This window comes from Onychomys torridus, chromosome 13, assembly GCF_903995425.1.
Source record: "Onychomys torridus chromosome 13, mOncTor1.1, whole genome shotgun sequence".
In the NCBI taxonomy this organism is placed as follows: domain Eukaryota; kingdom Metazoa; phylum Chordata; class Mammalia; order Rodentia; family Cricetidae; genus Onychomys; species Onychomys torridus.
The window spans coordinates 10,887,839-10,903,299 of NC_050455.1; the positions used below are offsets into that span (position 1 = coordinate 10,887,839).

The 15,461-nt window shown below is 43.5% G+C and overlaps 2 protein-coding genes and 1 pseudogene across 6 annotated transcripts in view; 2 read left to right on the plus strand and 1 right to left on the minus strand.

Annotated features, from left to right (window-relative positions):
* Trappc8 (trafficking protein particle complex 8) overlaps positions 1 to 584 on the minus strand; it is an 80,791-nt gene extending 80,207 nt beyond the window's left edge. For all 5 annotated transcript variants that reach the window (XM_036204565.1, XM_036204563.1, XM_036204567.1 and 2 more), the window contains exon 1: positions 98 to 584. In XM_036204565.1, coding sequence (XP_036060458.1) covers positions 98 to 254 — 157 coding nt within the window. In that variant the 5' untranslated portion in view covers positions 255 to 584. The remainder of the gene's footprint in view (positions 1 to 97) is intronic.
* Positions 585 to 747: 163 nt separating this feature from the next.
* The window catches only part of Rnf125 (ring finger protein 125), a 77,069-nt gene continuing 62,355 nt past the window's right edge, over positions 748 to 15,461 (plus strand). The window contains exon 1 of the mRNA XM_036205225.1: positions 748 to 871. The gene's annotated coding sequence lies outside the window, so the exon portion shown is untranslated. The remainder of the gene's footprint in view (positions 872 to 15,461) is intronic.
* Positions 10,085 to 12,588, plus strand: LOC118594942 (annotated as a pseudogene).

Genomic DNA, 15,461 nt, shown 5'->3' on the forward strand with positions numbered 1-15,461 from the left:
CCCGGGCCGCCGCCCCTCTGTCCTCTACTTGCTCCCAACTTCCTTTTCTCGGCCACGGCTCGTCTGTAGCTGATGGACGAGGAAGAACACCACGTACCTTCGGAGGTGAGGCGGGAGAAGGGCTTGAGCAGTTCGGCGAAGCTGAGGTGGTTGAGGCGGGTGAGCCGCTCGGCTTCGTCGCTGCACAGCGCGGCGACGCAGGGGACGAAGGAGTCGGGGATGAGCTCCTGCACCGACTGCACGCACTGGGCCATGGCCGCGGCCGGGCGCCCGGCCTCCGCCCCACCACGGAGCCGAGCTTGCCGCAGCCGCCGCCGCCTGCCCGGCCGGGTGCGGCCCCACTCCGGAGCCTGCAGCCGACTGCGCGTAGCCGCCGCTGCTTCGGCTTTCAGGGCCTGGGCCCGTCCCTGCCCACTCTCAGCGCTCCCGGAAGCTTTGCATCCCACCCTGGCAGGTGGGGACGCCGACCACCGCCACTCAGCCCTCCCGACGGCAAAGCCTTGGTCACTGTCCGACAGGAACCGCCATGTTGGGCCGAACCCTGACCCGCCGGCAGCACTACTCCCGGCAGGCCCCGCGCGCACCCCTCACGTGACTGTGTCAAAGACGCGCTAGGGGCGGGGCCGGAGCCGACGACTGGAAAACAGGGAGCTACGGAAGCCCGTAGGAAGATTGGAACCGGAAATACTGTGACGAGTGGGTTCCCCTATTGGCTGGGGGCGGGCCCATGAGGCGGGTGGGCGTGGCCGAGTGGGCCGGGCGCGCAGGTTTTGGACGGGTTCCCGGCGGGTACCTGGCAAGTCTGTAATGGTGATGGCTGTTCACGCAGGCCTGACCTTCTTGGTGTCCCCGAAGATCTCATCTGGCTGCAGTAAGCAACTGATGTAGCTTCGCGCTACTTTCTGACAGGTCGCCCCGCCTTTCCCTTGGTGGGCGGCAACTGCTTGAGGGACAAGGGGTGCTGATTGCCAGGCAGGTGCCTAGGAGTTCCCTCTGCAGGTGCTAGAGACGGACTGTGTATCCTTTGAGCACCCACCGGCGTGCTTTTAGAAGCGGTCTGCCACATGTGTGCTCAATCCACCGAGCAGGAAAATGTGCTACTGAGGGTGCTTTAGTTAGCACGGAATGTAAGGGGAAACTCCATTTTTCTGGATCTCTGGGAAAGGCTGTCTTCGTCGTCAGTCTTATTTTTAAGACGCAGGCTAGGATGTCGTGCAGTTGTCTCTCATACATGATGTCTTGGAACTCCTACTTCAGCCTCCCAAGTACTGGGGTTACCGGCTTTCACCACCACGCCTGGCTCCGCCCCTCCTTTTCCTTTTTGGAGTGTTTACTTCATGGCAATGAAGAAACCAGTACTTATATACTGTGTGGCTGGGCATTCTTGCATACTTGAGACTTGTTAGCCCCCATAATCACATGACCCACGCCTAAAAGGGAATAGCTAAAAGGGAATTACCAGAGGCTTGCCACAAGACAGAATGGGGAACAGAGTCTTACCAGACCAGAGACTGGGCCCTAGAGCTGACTATTAGCAGAAGCATGTAGATCTCTGTGAATATGAGATCACCCTGGTCTATGTAACAAGTTACAAGCTAGTCAGGGCTGTGTACAGTGAGACTCTGTCTCAAAGGGGGGGGGGGTAATTTCCTTAAAATAGCATTACATTACATTGGGCACCTTAACAGACTTTTTTTTTTTTTTTTTTTTTTTTTTTGAGACAGGGTTTCTCTGTGTAACCACTCTGGCCGTTCTGGAATTCAATCTGTAGACCAGGCTGGCCTCGAACTCACAGAGATTTGCCTGCCTCTGCCTCTGCCTCTGCCTCTGCCTCTGGAGTGCTGGTATTAAAAGACTATGCTATCACCACTTGGCTTTAACAGACTTTTGAAGTACAGGGTCTGACTATGTATCCTTAACTGGCCTGGGACTTGCTATGTAGACCCAGCTGGCCTCATACTCAGAGATCTGCCTGCCTCCTCAGTGCAGGGATTAAAGATATGTGCCACCATACCCAGTGGTAGCAGGCTTTTAATCAAGACTTTTGCAACATCAAAACATAAGTTAGTGGGGATAGAGATGGCCCAGTGGTTAAGAGCAATTACTGCTTTTGTAGAAGACCTGAGTTCAATTCCCAGCATCCACATCAGGTGGCCCACAACTGCCAGTAACTCCAGTTCCAGGCACTAGACACCCTTGTCTAACCTTTAAGGGCACCTGTACTTATGTGCACACAGAGGCATATACACATGTACTATAAATAAATCTGAAAAAAAATCTGAAGTTAAAATTGGACGTGGTGATACATGCCAGTAATTTCAGCCAAGTAATTCCAGGCTAGATTTTCCAGGTAGTGGTGGTGCATGACTTTAGTCCTAGCACTCGAGAGGCAGAGGCAGGTGGATCTAATTGAGTTTGAGGCCAACCTGGTCCACAAAGTTAGTTCCAGGACAACCAGGGCTATTCTGGGAAAGCCTGTCTTGAACACTCCCTCGACCAAAAAAATTCCAGGCTGAAACAAGATTGTCAGCCTGAAATACATTATAAGACTGAATCTGGGGAAAAATATAAGCTGAGCATAATGGAACATGCCTGTCATCCTGGCACTGGAAAAGTGGAGACAGAGAGTCAGATGTTCACTGTCATCCTCACCTACATAGCAAGTTCCAGGTTAGTCTGGAATACATGAGACTCTGTATTTAACAACATCAAAAAGTGTATCTAGAGCCAGGCAGTCATGGCACATGCCTTTAATCCCAGCACTTGGGGGACAGAGGCAGGCAGGTCTCTGTGAGTTCAAGGCCAGCCTGGTCTGCAGAGTGAGTTCCAGGACAACCATGGCTGTTACACAGAGAAACCCTATGTCAAAAAACAAACAAACAAAAAAGTGTATCTAGGCAGTGGTAACTACACCTATAATCCCAACAGCTGGAAGACAAGCAGGAGTACCAGCACAATTTCAAGGCCAGCCTGCTCTACAGTATGAAAGGGGTGTGTGTGGGTGTGTGTGAGTGTGTGTGGGTGTGTGGGTGTGTGAGCTAACACCTGTAATCCCAGCTTTTGAGATGTTGAGGCAAGATGATTTCCACAAGGTCTAGGCTACATAAGACCCTATCTTAAAAAGTAAGAATAAATAAATGTAAAACATGCTGGGGATATAGCTCAGTAGTAGGGCACTTGTCTCTGATACATGAAGTTCTGGGTTTGATCCCCTGTAATTTAAAAAAAAAAAAATGTAGCCTGGAGGTGGTAGCGAAAGCCTATAATTCCAGCACTTGGGAGGCAGAGGCATGCCAATCTCTGTGAGTTGGAGGCCAGCCTGGTCTACAAAGTGAATTCCAGGAAAAACAAGCTCTTACACAGAGAAACCCTGTTCAAAAAAAAAAAAGTTTAAATCAGAAGTTAAGGTTATACTAGCTTAAACCAAGTGTAGGTAAAAGAGACTTATAGCTCACAGGAAAGGGGGCTTGGGACAAGCATAACCCCAGGCTTCATCAGCAGGAGTCTTCCCCTTACATCTCTGCTTCCATCTTCAGTCCTTGGGGACCTTTCTCCCCAGTGGAGGGCCTGCCCATGTGCCCAGATCCCACATTCTCATTTTAACAAATTAAACAGAAGTGGAACTTCACATTCCCAGCATCAGTCTGTCAGTCCCACTGCAATTTGTTCCACTCAACCATATGCCTTTTCCTGAGCCAATCAAGTTCCAGGAAGGTTAGCTATAATTAGCTATGGCTAGTCATTGTAATCAGATGTTTTCTGCCCCAAACATTTGTTTCCAAATACCCAGCAGTCGCTTCCCAAATTATCACACAGAGCCTTATAGTAATTATAAATGCTTGGCCAATAGCTCAAACTTGTTACTAGCTAACTCTTACATTTCTTATCTATGTTTGGCCATGTGGCTTGGTATCTTTCCTCAGTATGGCATTCTCACCTTGCTTTTCTACATTTTCTGGCAACTCTCTGACTCTGCCCTTCCTCTTCACAGAATTCTCTTTCGTTCAATTCTCAGTTCTCTTGCTCTTGCGCAGCTATTAGCCAATCATCTTTTTATTAGTCAGTGAGAGTAATACATATTCATAGTGTACAAAAAGATTATTCCACAGCAAGTCATGGTCATGTCTCTACTCTTCTAGGAAGGAAGATAAGATTTATGACTATCAAACTAGAGATGGGAATGTTTACCAGCCAAATATAAAAATCATATATCTCACCACAACTAATCATTGGCTTCTCTATAACCACACATTGCCTTCTTCCATAGCTATGATTTTAAGACTGCTCCTACCAATAATTATCCCTTTTACTACTGAAAACAGACTCATCTCATACCTGGAGGCAACCATACAGAAATCATCATACCCAGTTCCAACCCAGGGATCTCTGGATGTGGTTCTTCATAGTCTATGACCAATAGCTTTCTGTTTATTTCTTTATTTCTGAGACAGGCCCAGACTGGCCACCAACTCACTCTATAGTCAAGGATGATCTTGAACTTCTAATCTTCCTGCCTCCACTTCCCCAGAGCTAGGATCTCTTCATTTTTATGTGGTTCTGGAGATTTAAAGCAGGACTTCATGCATTCCAGGCATGAATTCTACCAACTGAACTACATCCCAGACACTAATTTTTTTTCAAGTTTCATTACAGAAGTTTATTTATTTGTATTTGTTCATGTACCCATCATACACACACATGCAATAATACCTAAGTGGAGATCAGAGGACAACCTTTGTCTTCTACCATGTGGGTCTGGGAATAGAACTCAGGATATCAGGCTTGGCAGCCAGCATCTTCCTAGGTATACTTACATACATATAGAGAGAAAGTGGGTGAATTTAATGTGGTCTTCAAAGTCACTAGGTAGTAGGTAGACCTTGAACTCCTGATCCTCCTGTCTCAACCTGCTGGTATTACAGGTATGTGATACTATGCCTGGCCTCTAGCTGTTTAAAGTAAAGACATGAGGTGTGGATATAGCTCAGTGGTAGAGTGCTTGCTTAGCATGTGCAAGGTCGTGGGTTTAGTCTCCAGTACTACAAAAAAGAAGGGAGGGTAGCAAATCAAGCTGTTGGTTCTTCTGTTAGTGCATACCCACTTTTTTTTTTTCAATATAAAAGAAATCTGTTTTCTTTGTTAGAAACAAAATCAAATCATAAAATTGTCATTCAATAATTTCACATCCCACTGGACCCAGTAAGTTCTAGACAACTCTTATCTCCTAAGGAGGCTGGGAATGTTAAGGTCCAGGGTTCTGTTGCTAAGTCAAAAGAACCAATGAATGAAGCGAATAAATACAAGTCAATAGCTAGATGTCTCCACACTGTGTCGGAATGATGCACTATGCAGGATGTGTTTGCAGGTCTAGCTTATGCTCTTCGGTTTCTATGCCTCCTCTGGACACTGGCTGTGCTTATATTACATGTATTTTGAATAGTTCACTGTGTCCATAGCTTGGTCATATCCTACCCTCAAGGCCAAGAGGTCGGGGGTTGGTCACAAATGAGTAAACATTTGTTGAACAAAGCTCAACGATGAGATACCTTCTCTGAACTGAGTCATTAGACAAGTCCATCACCATTGGACATCACAGCATGTACTTACACAAATCCAGGTGATGTCTTCCTGGGGAGATGTGAATAAATGTCCACTCATTGCTGATAACTGACAGTCTTAGTTAGGGTTTCTATTGCTGTGAAGAGACACTATGACCATGGCAACTCTTATAAAGGAAACATTTAATTGGGAGATTGCTTACAATTTAGAGGTTTAGTCCATTGTCATCATGGCAGGAAGCATGGCAGCATGCTGGCAGACATGATGATGGGAAAGTACCTGAGAGTTCTGCATTCAGATCTGAAGGCAGCAGGAAGAGAGAGTGACTCTGGGCTTGGCTTGAGCATCTGAAACTTCAAAGCCTGCCCCCAATGACACACTTCCTCCAACAAGGCCACATCTACTCCTACAAGGCCATCCCTGTGAGCCTCTAGGGGCCATTTTCAGTCAAACCACCACACTGACCAAAGAAAGCATTCCACCAGGCATGGTGAACCAAGTTACTGACGGATGCATAGATCATTCCAAGGCAGCTATATCATCAAAATACCTGCCCTATTGTGGGTGTTGACTCAGCAAAGCTGCGTCCTTGAACTCCCTATAACCACCTTCAATCACCAATTTTCTGATGTAGGAAGTGAACCATGGGCAATTAACTTTTCTGGATAGTCAACATGAAGCTAGAAACAGAATTAGCTTCTCTTCATCCCGAGGCTTCACTGTGAGGAAGTTGCCTTCCCACCAAGCTTCCTTGTTCCAAACATACCTATAGACATTTTGACTTGCACCAGCCAGTCATGGACACACAAGCAGGTAAAGTGTCTATATACAACATTTTGTTTGAAGAGAGCACTTCCAAAGTAGCTAAGTTTGATTCCCATCATTCATGTCTGAGAGCTCATAACTACATATAACTCCAGCTCCAGGGGATCTAACACCCTCTTCTGGCCTCTGTGGGGTAGCATTAAAAATAAACCCTAAAAATATTTTTAAAGATTTTTTTTAATTTTGTTTTATGTGTATGAGTGTCTAGTCCTCTGTAAAAGCAAGTTCTCTTAGCTCCTGAGCCATCTTTCCAGCTCCTAAAAAATATTTTTAAAAAATAAAGTTGGGGCTAGAGGTCAGTGAGATGGCTGGGATGCTTATTGCCAAGACTGATGACCTGAGTTTGACCCCCAAGACCCACATCGTGGAAGGAAGGAAGCACTCCACAAAGCTGTCCTCTGGTCTCTACATGTGCACTGTGGCACTGCACTGAATACTCAGACATCATATACACATAATAAATGCTCTATGTTGAGGCTAGAATTGCTGGATTCATTTAAAGCTGAACACCTAAATCTACTGTTCAGACCTCTGTAATTACTTCCATTTATTTTAAATCTGAAGATCAAATCTAGTGCATAACAAATTGAAACTGCTTTCACCTTTTCCAACAGCAGATGGTGCTGTTGAACATTGTAATTTGTAATTATAAAAATTTTTAATTCTAAAATACATAGTTATCACTAGAGACCCAGGTTCAGTTCCTAACACACACATAGTAACTCACAACCATCTGTAACTCCAGGCCCAGGTGATCAATGCCTTCTGTGGGCACTACACACACATGGTGCACAGACATACATGCAGAAAAATCAACAATGCATACAATATAAGAGAGAGAAACTTTTAAGTTAATTACACTCAAATATTTTGTGATATACTAATTGAAAACATTGAAATAGAAGGAGGGTTTAATATATAATTTATGGGGTGTGAATGTAGCTCAGTGGTACAGCATTTGCCTAAGATACAAAGGCCCTGGATTTAATCCCTAACAGGACAGAGAGAAAGGGTGGGGAGATGGAGGGAGAGAGAAAGAGAGATCAGGACAGGCAATATGTAGCTCAATGGTTGTGTCTGCAATAGCATGTACAAGGTTCTGGGTTCAATCCAGTGCCCAACACATACATATACACACACAATATACACATATATATGCTCACATATAATAAACCTGTATTCTACATGTTGGTTCATATTCTTTAGCAGTCCTGGAGATCAGACAGCTTTATTATTACTAGACCGAGTCCTCTACTACTGTGCTAACCTCAACTTTGGCCCACATTTTATTTTACTTTAGACAGATCTTCATGTGCCAAGGCTGTCCTGAAGTCCTTATCCTCCTGCCTCCCCTTCCCAAATGTTAACATGTCATAGTTAGGAGCTTGAGATATGGCTCGGCAGCTAAGTTAAGAGTGCTTGCTACTCTTCCAGAAGACCTAGAGTTTGGTTCCCAGAACCTGGCTCAGCAGCCTTAAGGGCGCCAAAGCCCTCTTCTAGCATATGTTGGGCTTTCTCTAGAGGCAGTGGAACTTGGGAGAGTGGAGCCAATATATGAGGCTAACTAAAGTCTTATGAAATAGCCAACTTTATTCAGAGCATCAGACAGTTTATACTCTGAGGGTTAAGAAGAGTCACATGAGTAAGTTTTCATGAGTTTAACCTGTGTACAATCACAAGGACAAGATGCACAATACAAAAGAACATGTCTTTCCATTGAGGCATATAAACAAATAACAAGAGCCAGTTACTCAGTCCTGTTTGCTATACCTGGGAGGAGGTAACACATTCCAAGAACAAGTCTGTGTTTTGAAGAAACTGACTTACAAGACTCTTACCTTGTTTTCTTGGCGTTTTCTCACAAGCATTCAGAATACTCACACAACTCAATTCTTGGACCGTTCTGACATGAAGACATCTGCACACACATGGTGTAACACAGACAGACAGACAGACAGACAGACAGACACACACACACACACACACACACACACACACACACACACACACACACATTCAATTTAAAAACCTAAGAACAAAACCAACCATGGCCTTTGCAAATCATACTTCTCACATTTGGATCGCTTTGGCTGCTCTCCATGGTTCTGAACCAGGCTTACTCATCAAGACTCAAGCCTACTTCTCTAATGTTTCCTGCATAAATCATTCTGTGCTGACAAGCAAAGTAAAGGCAGAAATGTCAATAAAAGAAAAATGGAGAAAGAAGAAGAGAGATCAGTACGATGGATAATTATTTACAGGTTCATGTATAAAAAAAAGGGAAATTCACTTTCAGATTTTCAAATACTTTGAAATACTATCCAGAGGTACATTTCTTTATTCCCAGCACCTAGGAGGCAGAGGTTAGTGGATCTCCATAAGTTCAAGGCCAGCCTGGTCAACATATTGAGTTACAGGCTAGCTAAAATTACTTGATGAAATCTTGTCTAAAATTAATTAATTAATTAATTAATTAATTAAAAACCAAAACAACAAAAGAAGTGGTGACACACACCTGTAATTTTAATGCTTAAGAGGTGGATCAAAAGTTCAAGTTCATCTTCAGCTACTTCAAGGAGCAATGACTAAATCCGAGTTACCAATAATGAATCAGTGTTGAATTAAGGAAAATTACTTTCAAAGCACTTCCCCTTAGAGTCATTTAGCCAAGAGTAAGCCCAGATTTGAATTCTCTACTTCATGCTCCCTGTATCTTCTGTCTACTGTCTGTCTGTTGCATGAGTCTGAATCTGTGCCTGTATGTGTCCCTGTGTATCTGTCTATTCTGTCTGTGCATGTCTGTTCCTAACAAAGGGTTTGCTCTGTCTTTATTGAACAGCATAGAAAGTATCACATGGGGGAAGGAATGGGACACTTACAGAAATCTTTAGTAACAATTATTCAAGGAATTAAGTCCCTGTTTCCTACTGACCCAGATAACAAACATCATTGAGGAACAACCACTATCCATAAATGGATGCTTTCTGCCTTTATTAGTTTATAGTTGCTTTCAACTTCTGTATTTACTGCTTTCAGCAAATGACCCACATGCATTATCTGGGCCAGGTATGGAAGAGAACATAACTTAAAGTTACAGCTATGCATTAGCCGTAATTGGCCATGGTTGTAAAAGTTGATTACATGGGAAATCCAAGGCAAGTAATGTTGCCTGATATATTGTTCTTTTAACAGCAGGTTAGACAAACAGTTTGAGTATACAGTAGGCTAGTAGTCTTAAGTCCTAAGTGACTTCAAGGTATATTGTTAACTCTGGCTGTGAGGTCCAGCAAAAGTTCCAGTCTTAAAATATGAGAAATATTCTCAGAATACTTCATTGTCACAAGCTTCAAAGAGTTTGAGGCCAGACTTGGCTATTTGAGACCTTAGGAAAAAAACGACAACAAAAAAGTTCTAACTGATGTCAAAGTTACAACAAATTAAGTCCTATATCCCCATTCACACCCAGGGGGGAAAAAAAAACCAGTGGAGAAATTTCTTTTAATTTTTAAAAGTTAATTATTTAATTTTATGCCTGAGTATTTTGTTACATATATATGTGCTTTATATATATATTAATGTTTGTGCCTGGTCCCATGGGGGTGCTAGCATTACAGAGGTGAGCAACACCCAGCCTCAACAGTCAGTCTGAAGATGTCTACACTGTCTATTAGCTGGACATGTTTATTGGGAATCTGATTTTTCTCTTTCTTTTGTAGCAATGGGTTGGCTTAGCAATGTGTAAGCTATTTTTAAGAATTATTTGATGCAGGCCACTGTGTTTGGCATTAGGTTGGGTTACGTCCAACACCCAGTGGGATATGAAAGGCAATGGAGTCCTAGTGGTGGGGGTGATGTGAACTGGTGCATGAGACACAGAATAATCATGGGCCAGACTGGGAAGAAATCTGAGAAAGAACCAGTTTGCTGATGGAAGCATGTAAAATCAGACTGCATGAGCCTGAGACAGCTCAAGAAGTTCAGAGGAGCTGATGAAGACTGTTTACTTCTGGAAGAATGGAAGCATTAAACCAAGAATGGAAGCAGCAAAGGATACAACCCATGCACGTCATGACTTCTTGTTGGTGACCAGGTGACTTGGATTTTCTAGCATAAGTCTGTAGCTAGAGTTTTCCTGTGGGCGTGGTGGCACCTGGAGAGAAGCTCTCCAACTACATAAGTCATCTGGTTACACACCCTGAGTGCAGTTGCATCAGGGCCTGAATTTTTTCTTGGTCTCCCTGACAGCAGAATTTCATAGTGAAAGATGAAACTGTTTTACATAACATTCCTGTATGGGGTTTGAAGTTCTAGATCAGGATGGCACTTTCACTGAAGAACTAATAAAAAAATGTGGTGGAAAGTTCCTGGAGACAGAATCTGAATTTATAAATGGTGAAATTTTGTGGCATTGGTAAATGTTCTTGTTTAATATAATGATAATGATGACAATGATGATAGAGATGATCCTGATGAAAGACAAGAAAAACAGAAAGATCTAGAAGATAGTCAAGACGATAAAGTTGCCCACTATGGAAATTTTTTGCCAATAAAATTTGTGAAGTTATTTCCTCAATGTTTCCAGATGAGGGTACAGCAGAAGAAACTTTATATATCACCAGGCAGCAGCTCCCAGGTGCTCTGCCTCCTGAATACACCCCAAACATAGATGGACCAAATGCTAAATCTGTTGAGAGGGACCAAAGCTTACATTCATTCCATACACTTTCCTGTAGGTGATGTTTTAATCAGGACTGCTTCCTGTATCTCTTTCATGCAACACCCAACACATAAGAGCAGAACACAGAAACAGCTCTGGACCACAAGCCTTGGGAGCCAGTGTTACCAGCATCTGGAAGGAGTTAAGGATTTGCTGCTGCCTTCACTGCTGAGTGGATAAAGACATCACAATGCCCAGGGGCCACAAAAGAGGAAGACTTCCTAACAACAGGAGCAGCACACCCCCATCAGTGTGCTGGAGTCCAAGGATGTAGACAGTGACAGAGAAGCAGGGGCTGAAGGGGGAGAGAACAATGGTGAATAAGAGAAAAAAGATGAAACTTTCCAGCCCCTCTGAAGCAAATTCTCAGTGTCAAACACCAATAAAAATGAAGCCAAATGTTGAAGCTCCTGAGAATGTGGTGTGGAGCCTCAACGTTTAGAGTCCTTATCGGTGCTTACTAGGATTGCTTTTGTGCCATTGCTAGGCAATCGGCACCAAAACACACAAACAAGCATATGAGTTCAGAGTCAAAGAGTCCAGTGCCAGCATGTGTCCCACTGAGGACGTGGACACTCCTCCGAGAAAGAAGAAAGAAAACCCTGCAGAAAGATACAACCAAAAAAGCATCGAAACTAGCCGGGCGGTGGGGGCACACGCCTTTAATCCCAGCACTCGGAGCCTGAGACAGCTCAAGAGGTTCAGAGGAGCTAATGAAGACTTTACTTCTGAAAGAATGGAACCATTAAACTTCTTGTTGGTGACCCAGTGACTTGGATTTTCTAGCATAAGTCGTTCCAGGCCAGCCTGGGCTACAAAGCGAGTTCCAGGACAGCCTCCAAAGCTACAGAGAAACCCTGTCTCGAAAAACCAAAAAAAAAAAAAAAAAAGGCATCAAAACTGCCTTCCCAGAGGCTGGTGCAAAGCACATTGTAACCCCCAGCAATGTCCATGCCACCTGGCTATCCAAGAGTGTAATGACTTCTGTCTCCCATGTGGAGCTGCTGACCACTGGGACAGCCAAAACATGTCCTGCAAGGACTGCAGTCTTCAGTGGGGCTCTAAAAAGCGCTTGTTGCTGTCACCATCTACTGTGGTAGGCTGGGGGATCTTTATCAGAGTTCCTGTGCAGAAAAAATGAATCCATTTCAGAACACTGTGCGCAGACTGTTTCTCAGGATGAAGCAGACAGAAGAGGGAACGTGTACGGCAAACACACAGGCAGCTTCCTGTTTATTTTGAACGTTGACATAACCTGCACGGGCAACAAAATCTGTTTTGCTAACAATTCAGTAAATCCAAACTGATACGGAAAAGTTATGATGGTAATGCTGGTCACAGAATATGCATATTTGCTGAGAGCCATCTAGACTGGTGAAGAGCTGTTTTGGGGTTACAGATACAGCTGGGCTGATGCCCTGAAGTCTGTGGGCATCAAAAGAGAAATAGAAATCCCTGACATCACTACCTCTTCCCCTCCTCTCTGAAACAGCTGCCTTAGCTTCAGGAACCTTGAGTATTGTAGGCAATTTAGAAAAAGAAAGTGCAGTTTGAAATTCTGTATTTGCAAAGTACTGCAACAGTAATTTATAGAAATGAGTTTAAAAGTCAGCTTTTTATTGCCTTCTCACAGCTGCAAAGTGTTTTGTACTACCAGTGAATTTTTGCAATATGTTATATGGTACATTTTCAACTTTGAGTAAAGAACACTTGAACTTGTAAAAAATCACTTTATGCATTAGATTTGATTTACATTTGTTTGTGTGGTTTGTGTATGTGTGTGGGGTATGTGTAATGTTGTGTCTATGTGGTGGAGGGGATATATGTGGTATGTTTATCTGTGTAGTGGAGAGGATATGTGTGGTGTGTGTATGTATGATTTTGTATGGGGTATGTGTGGTGTATATGATGTGTATACTGGATAGTTTTATGACAACTTGACATGAGCTAAAGTCATCTGAGAGGAGGAAATCTCAATTAAGAAAATGTCTCTATAATGTCCACCTGCAGGGCATTTTTTATTAGTTATTGCAGTTGTTTGAATAGGAATGGCCCCTATGGGCTCATGTATTTGAATGCTTGGTCATTTAGGAGTGGCACTACTCGACAGAGATTAGGAGGGGTGGCCTTGTTAGAAGTGTGTTACCAGGGGTGAGCTTTGGGATTCCAGATGTTCAAGAATGTCTCTTTCCTTCCTGCTGCCTGCAGATCTGGATGTAAAACTCTCAGCTCCAGCACCATGTCTGCCTGTGTGCCACCATACTTCCCACCATGCTGATAATGGACTAAACTTCTGAAACTGTAAGCAAGCCCAGTTAAATGATTTCCTTTACAAGAATTGCTATGGTCATGGTGTCTCTTCAACAATAGAATATTCTATGAGACCGTCATTGATGTGTGGGGGCAGGCAGCCCAGTATGGGCGGTGCTATCTCTAGCCTGATGGTCCTGGGTTCTAGAAGGAAGCAGGCTGAACAAGTTGTGTTGAGCAAGCCAATAATCAGTACCCCTCCATGGCCTCTGCATCAGCTCCTGGCTCCAGGTTCCTGCCCTGCTTCAGTTCCTGTTCTGAGTTCCTTTAATGATGAACTGTGATGTGAAAGCTTAGTGAATAAACACTTTCCTCCCCTACTTGCTTTTTGGTCATGGTGTTTCATCACAGCAATAGAAACCCTAATTAAGTCTCTCTCTCTCTCTCTCTCTCTCTCTCTCTCTCTCTCTCTCTCTCTCTCTCTCTGTGTGTGTGTGTGTGTGTGTGTGTGTGTGTGTGTGTGTGTTTTGTATGTGTGTATGTGTGGTGTGTATATGTGTGGTGTATGTGTGTATTTATGTGTGGTGTTGTGTTGAGGTGGATGTGTGTGTTGTGTGTATAGTGTGTGTGTGTGTGTGTGTGTGTGTGTGTGTTGTTAAGTGCACATGAGAACAGTGCCTGTGGCAGACAGAAGAGGGTGTCAGAATCCCTGGAGCTAGAGCTAACAGGTTGTTGTGAACTGCCAGATGTGAATGCTGAAATTAAGCTCTGGTAGTCTGCAAGAGCAGTGAGTACTCTTAACCACTGAGCCATTTCTCCAGCCATAAAATGTAAATTTTTTTGTATTTAAATATATTTATTTATTAAATTTTTTTCATTGTATATATCAACCCCAGTTCCCCCCCCCCATAATTTTTTTGTTTGTTTGTTTTTGTTTTGTTTTTCGAGACCGGGTTTCTCTGTAGCTTTGGAGACTGTCCTGGAACTCGCTTTGGAGACCAGGCTGGCCTCGAACTCACAGAGATCCACCTACCCCTGTCTCCCGAGTGCTGGGATTACAGGCGTGTGCCACCACCACCTGGCATAAAATGTAAATTTTAAATAGAATTTATAATATTTATACAATACTAAATATCAAGAGTCAAAGTTCTTATTTTAGAATAAAACACTACTTCCTATTATTTATTTTAAAATTGACATGAATGTTCTTGGATAGAAAATGAGAGTTGTTCGTATGATTTAATTCTTCCTTTAAGACACTTTTGTGTATCTTAGGCTGACCTTGAACTCATTACATAGTGAGGATTATCTTGTACGTCTGATCCTCCTGCCTTTGCCATTACTGGCTGCTTCTTGTGCTTTTGTTTCGTTTTAAGAAACATTTTTATTTTTTATTTGTGGATATGTGTGATTGTCTTTGTATGTCTGCAGTTGAGACCAGGTGGCCTTTGAGACCAGGTGGCAAGGGTGTTGAGTCCCCTGTAGCTGAAGTTACAAGTGGCTGTGAGTCAGCCAACATGGGTGCTAGGAACCAAACTTGGGTCTCTGGGAGAGCGGTACTCACTCTTAACTGATGAGCCGTCTCTACAGCCTGGCCCCTTTTAGCTGACGATCCCTCAGCTGGATAGTTCAGGCAAACAGGGTCATTTAGTTGGAATCCTGTAGTTTCATTTCCTCACTGCAGTCAGGGGACTTTGCCTGTGTCTGTATCTGCTTTGAAAGATGTGATCACAGGCTAGCCTGTGAAGCCGAATGACTCAGCTCACTTTGGACTTTACCTTACCTTCCGTTGCATCTGAAGCCTTGTTTATAAAAACAGCAAAGATTAGATAAGCAATATCTATAATCCAAAGCTGGCTCTGGGCATCTATTTACCTTTCCTTGAAGATTATGATTTGCATGTTCAAGTAGTGCTCTGGACTTTATCAGACTGGGGCAGAAGTTGATCCAGGTCTTGTCATTCTTTGCTTGGACAAGTGCCTTAATCCAAATCATCTAGGTGTTGTTTTGTTGGTGTTTGTGTTTTTATAATGCTGTACTAACTGGTGTAGAACTCTAAACTGTCTAATTTCACTTGCTCGTTTGTTTGTTTGAGACAAGGTCTCTATAT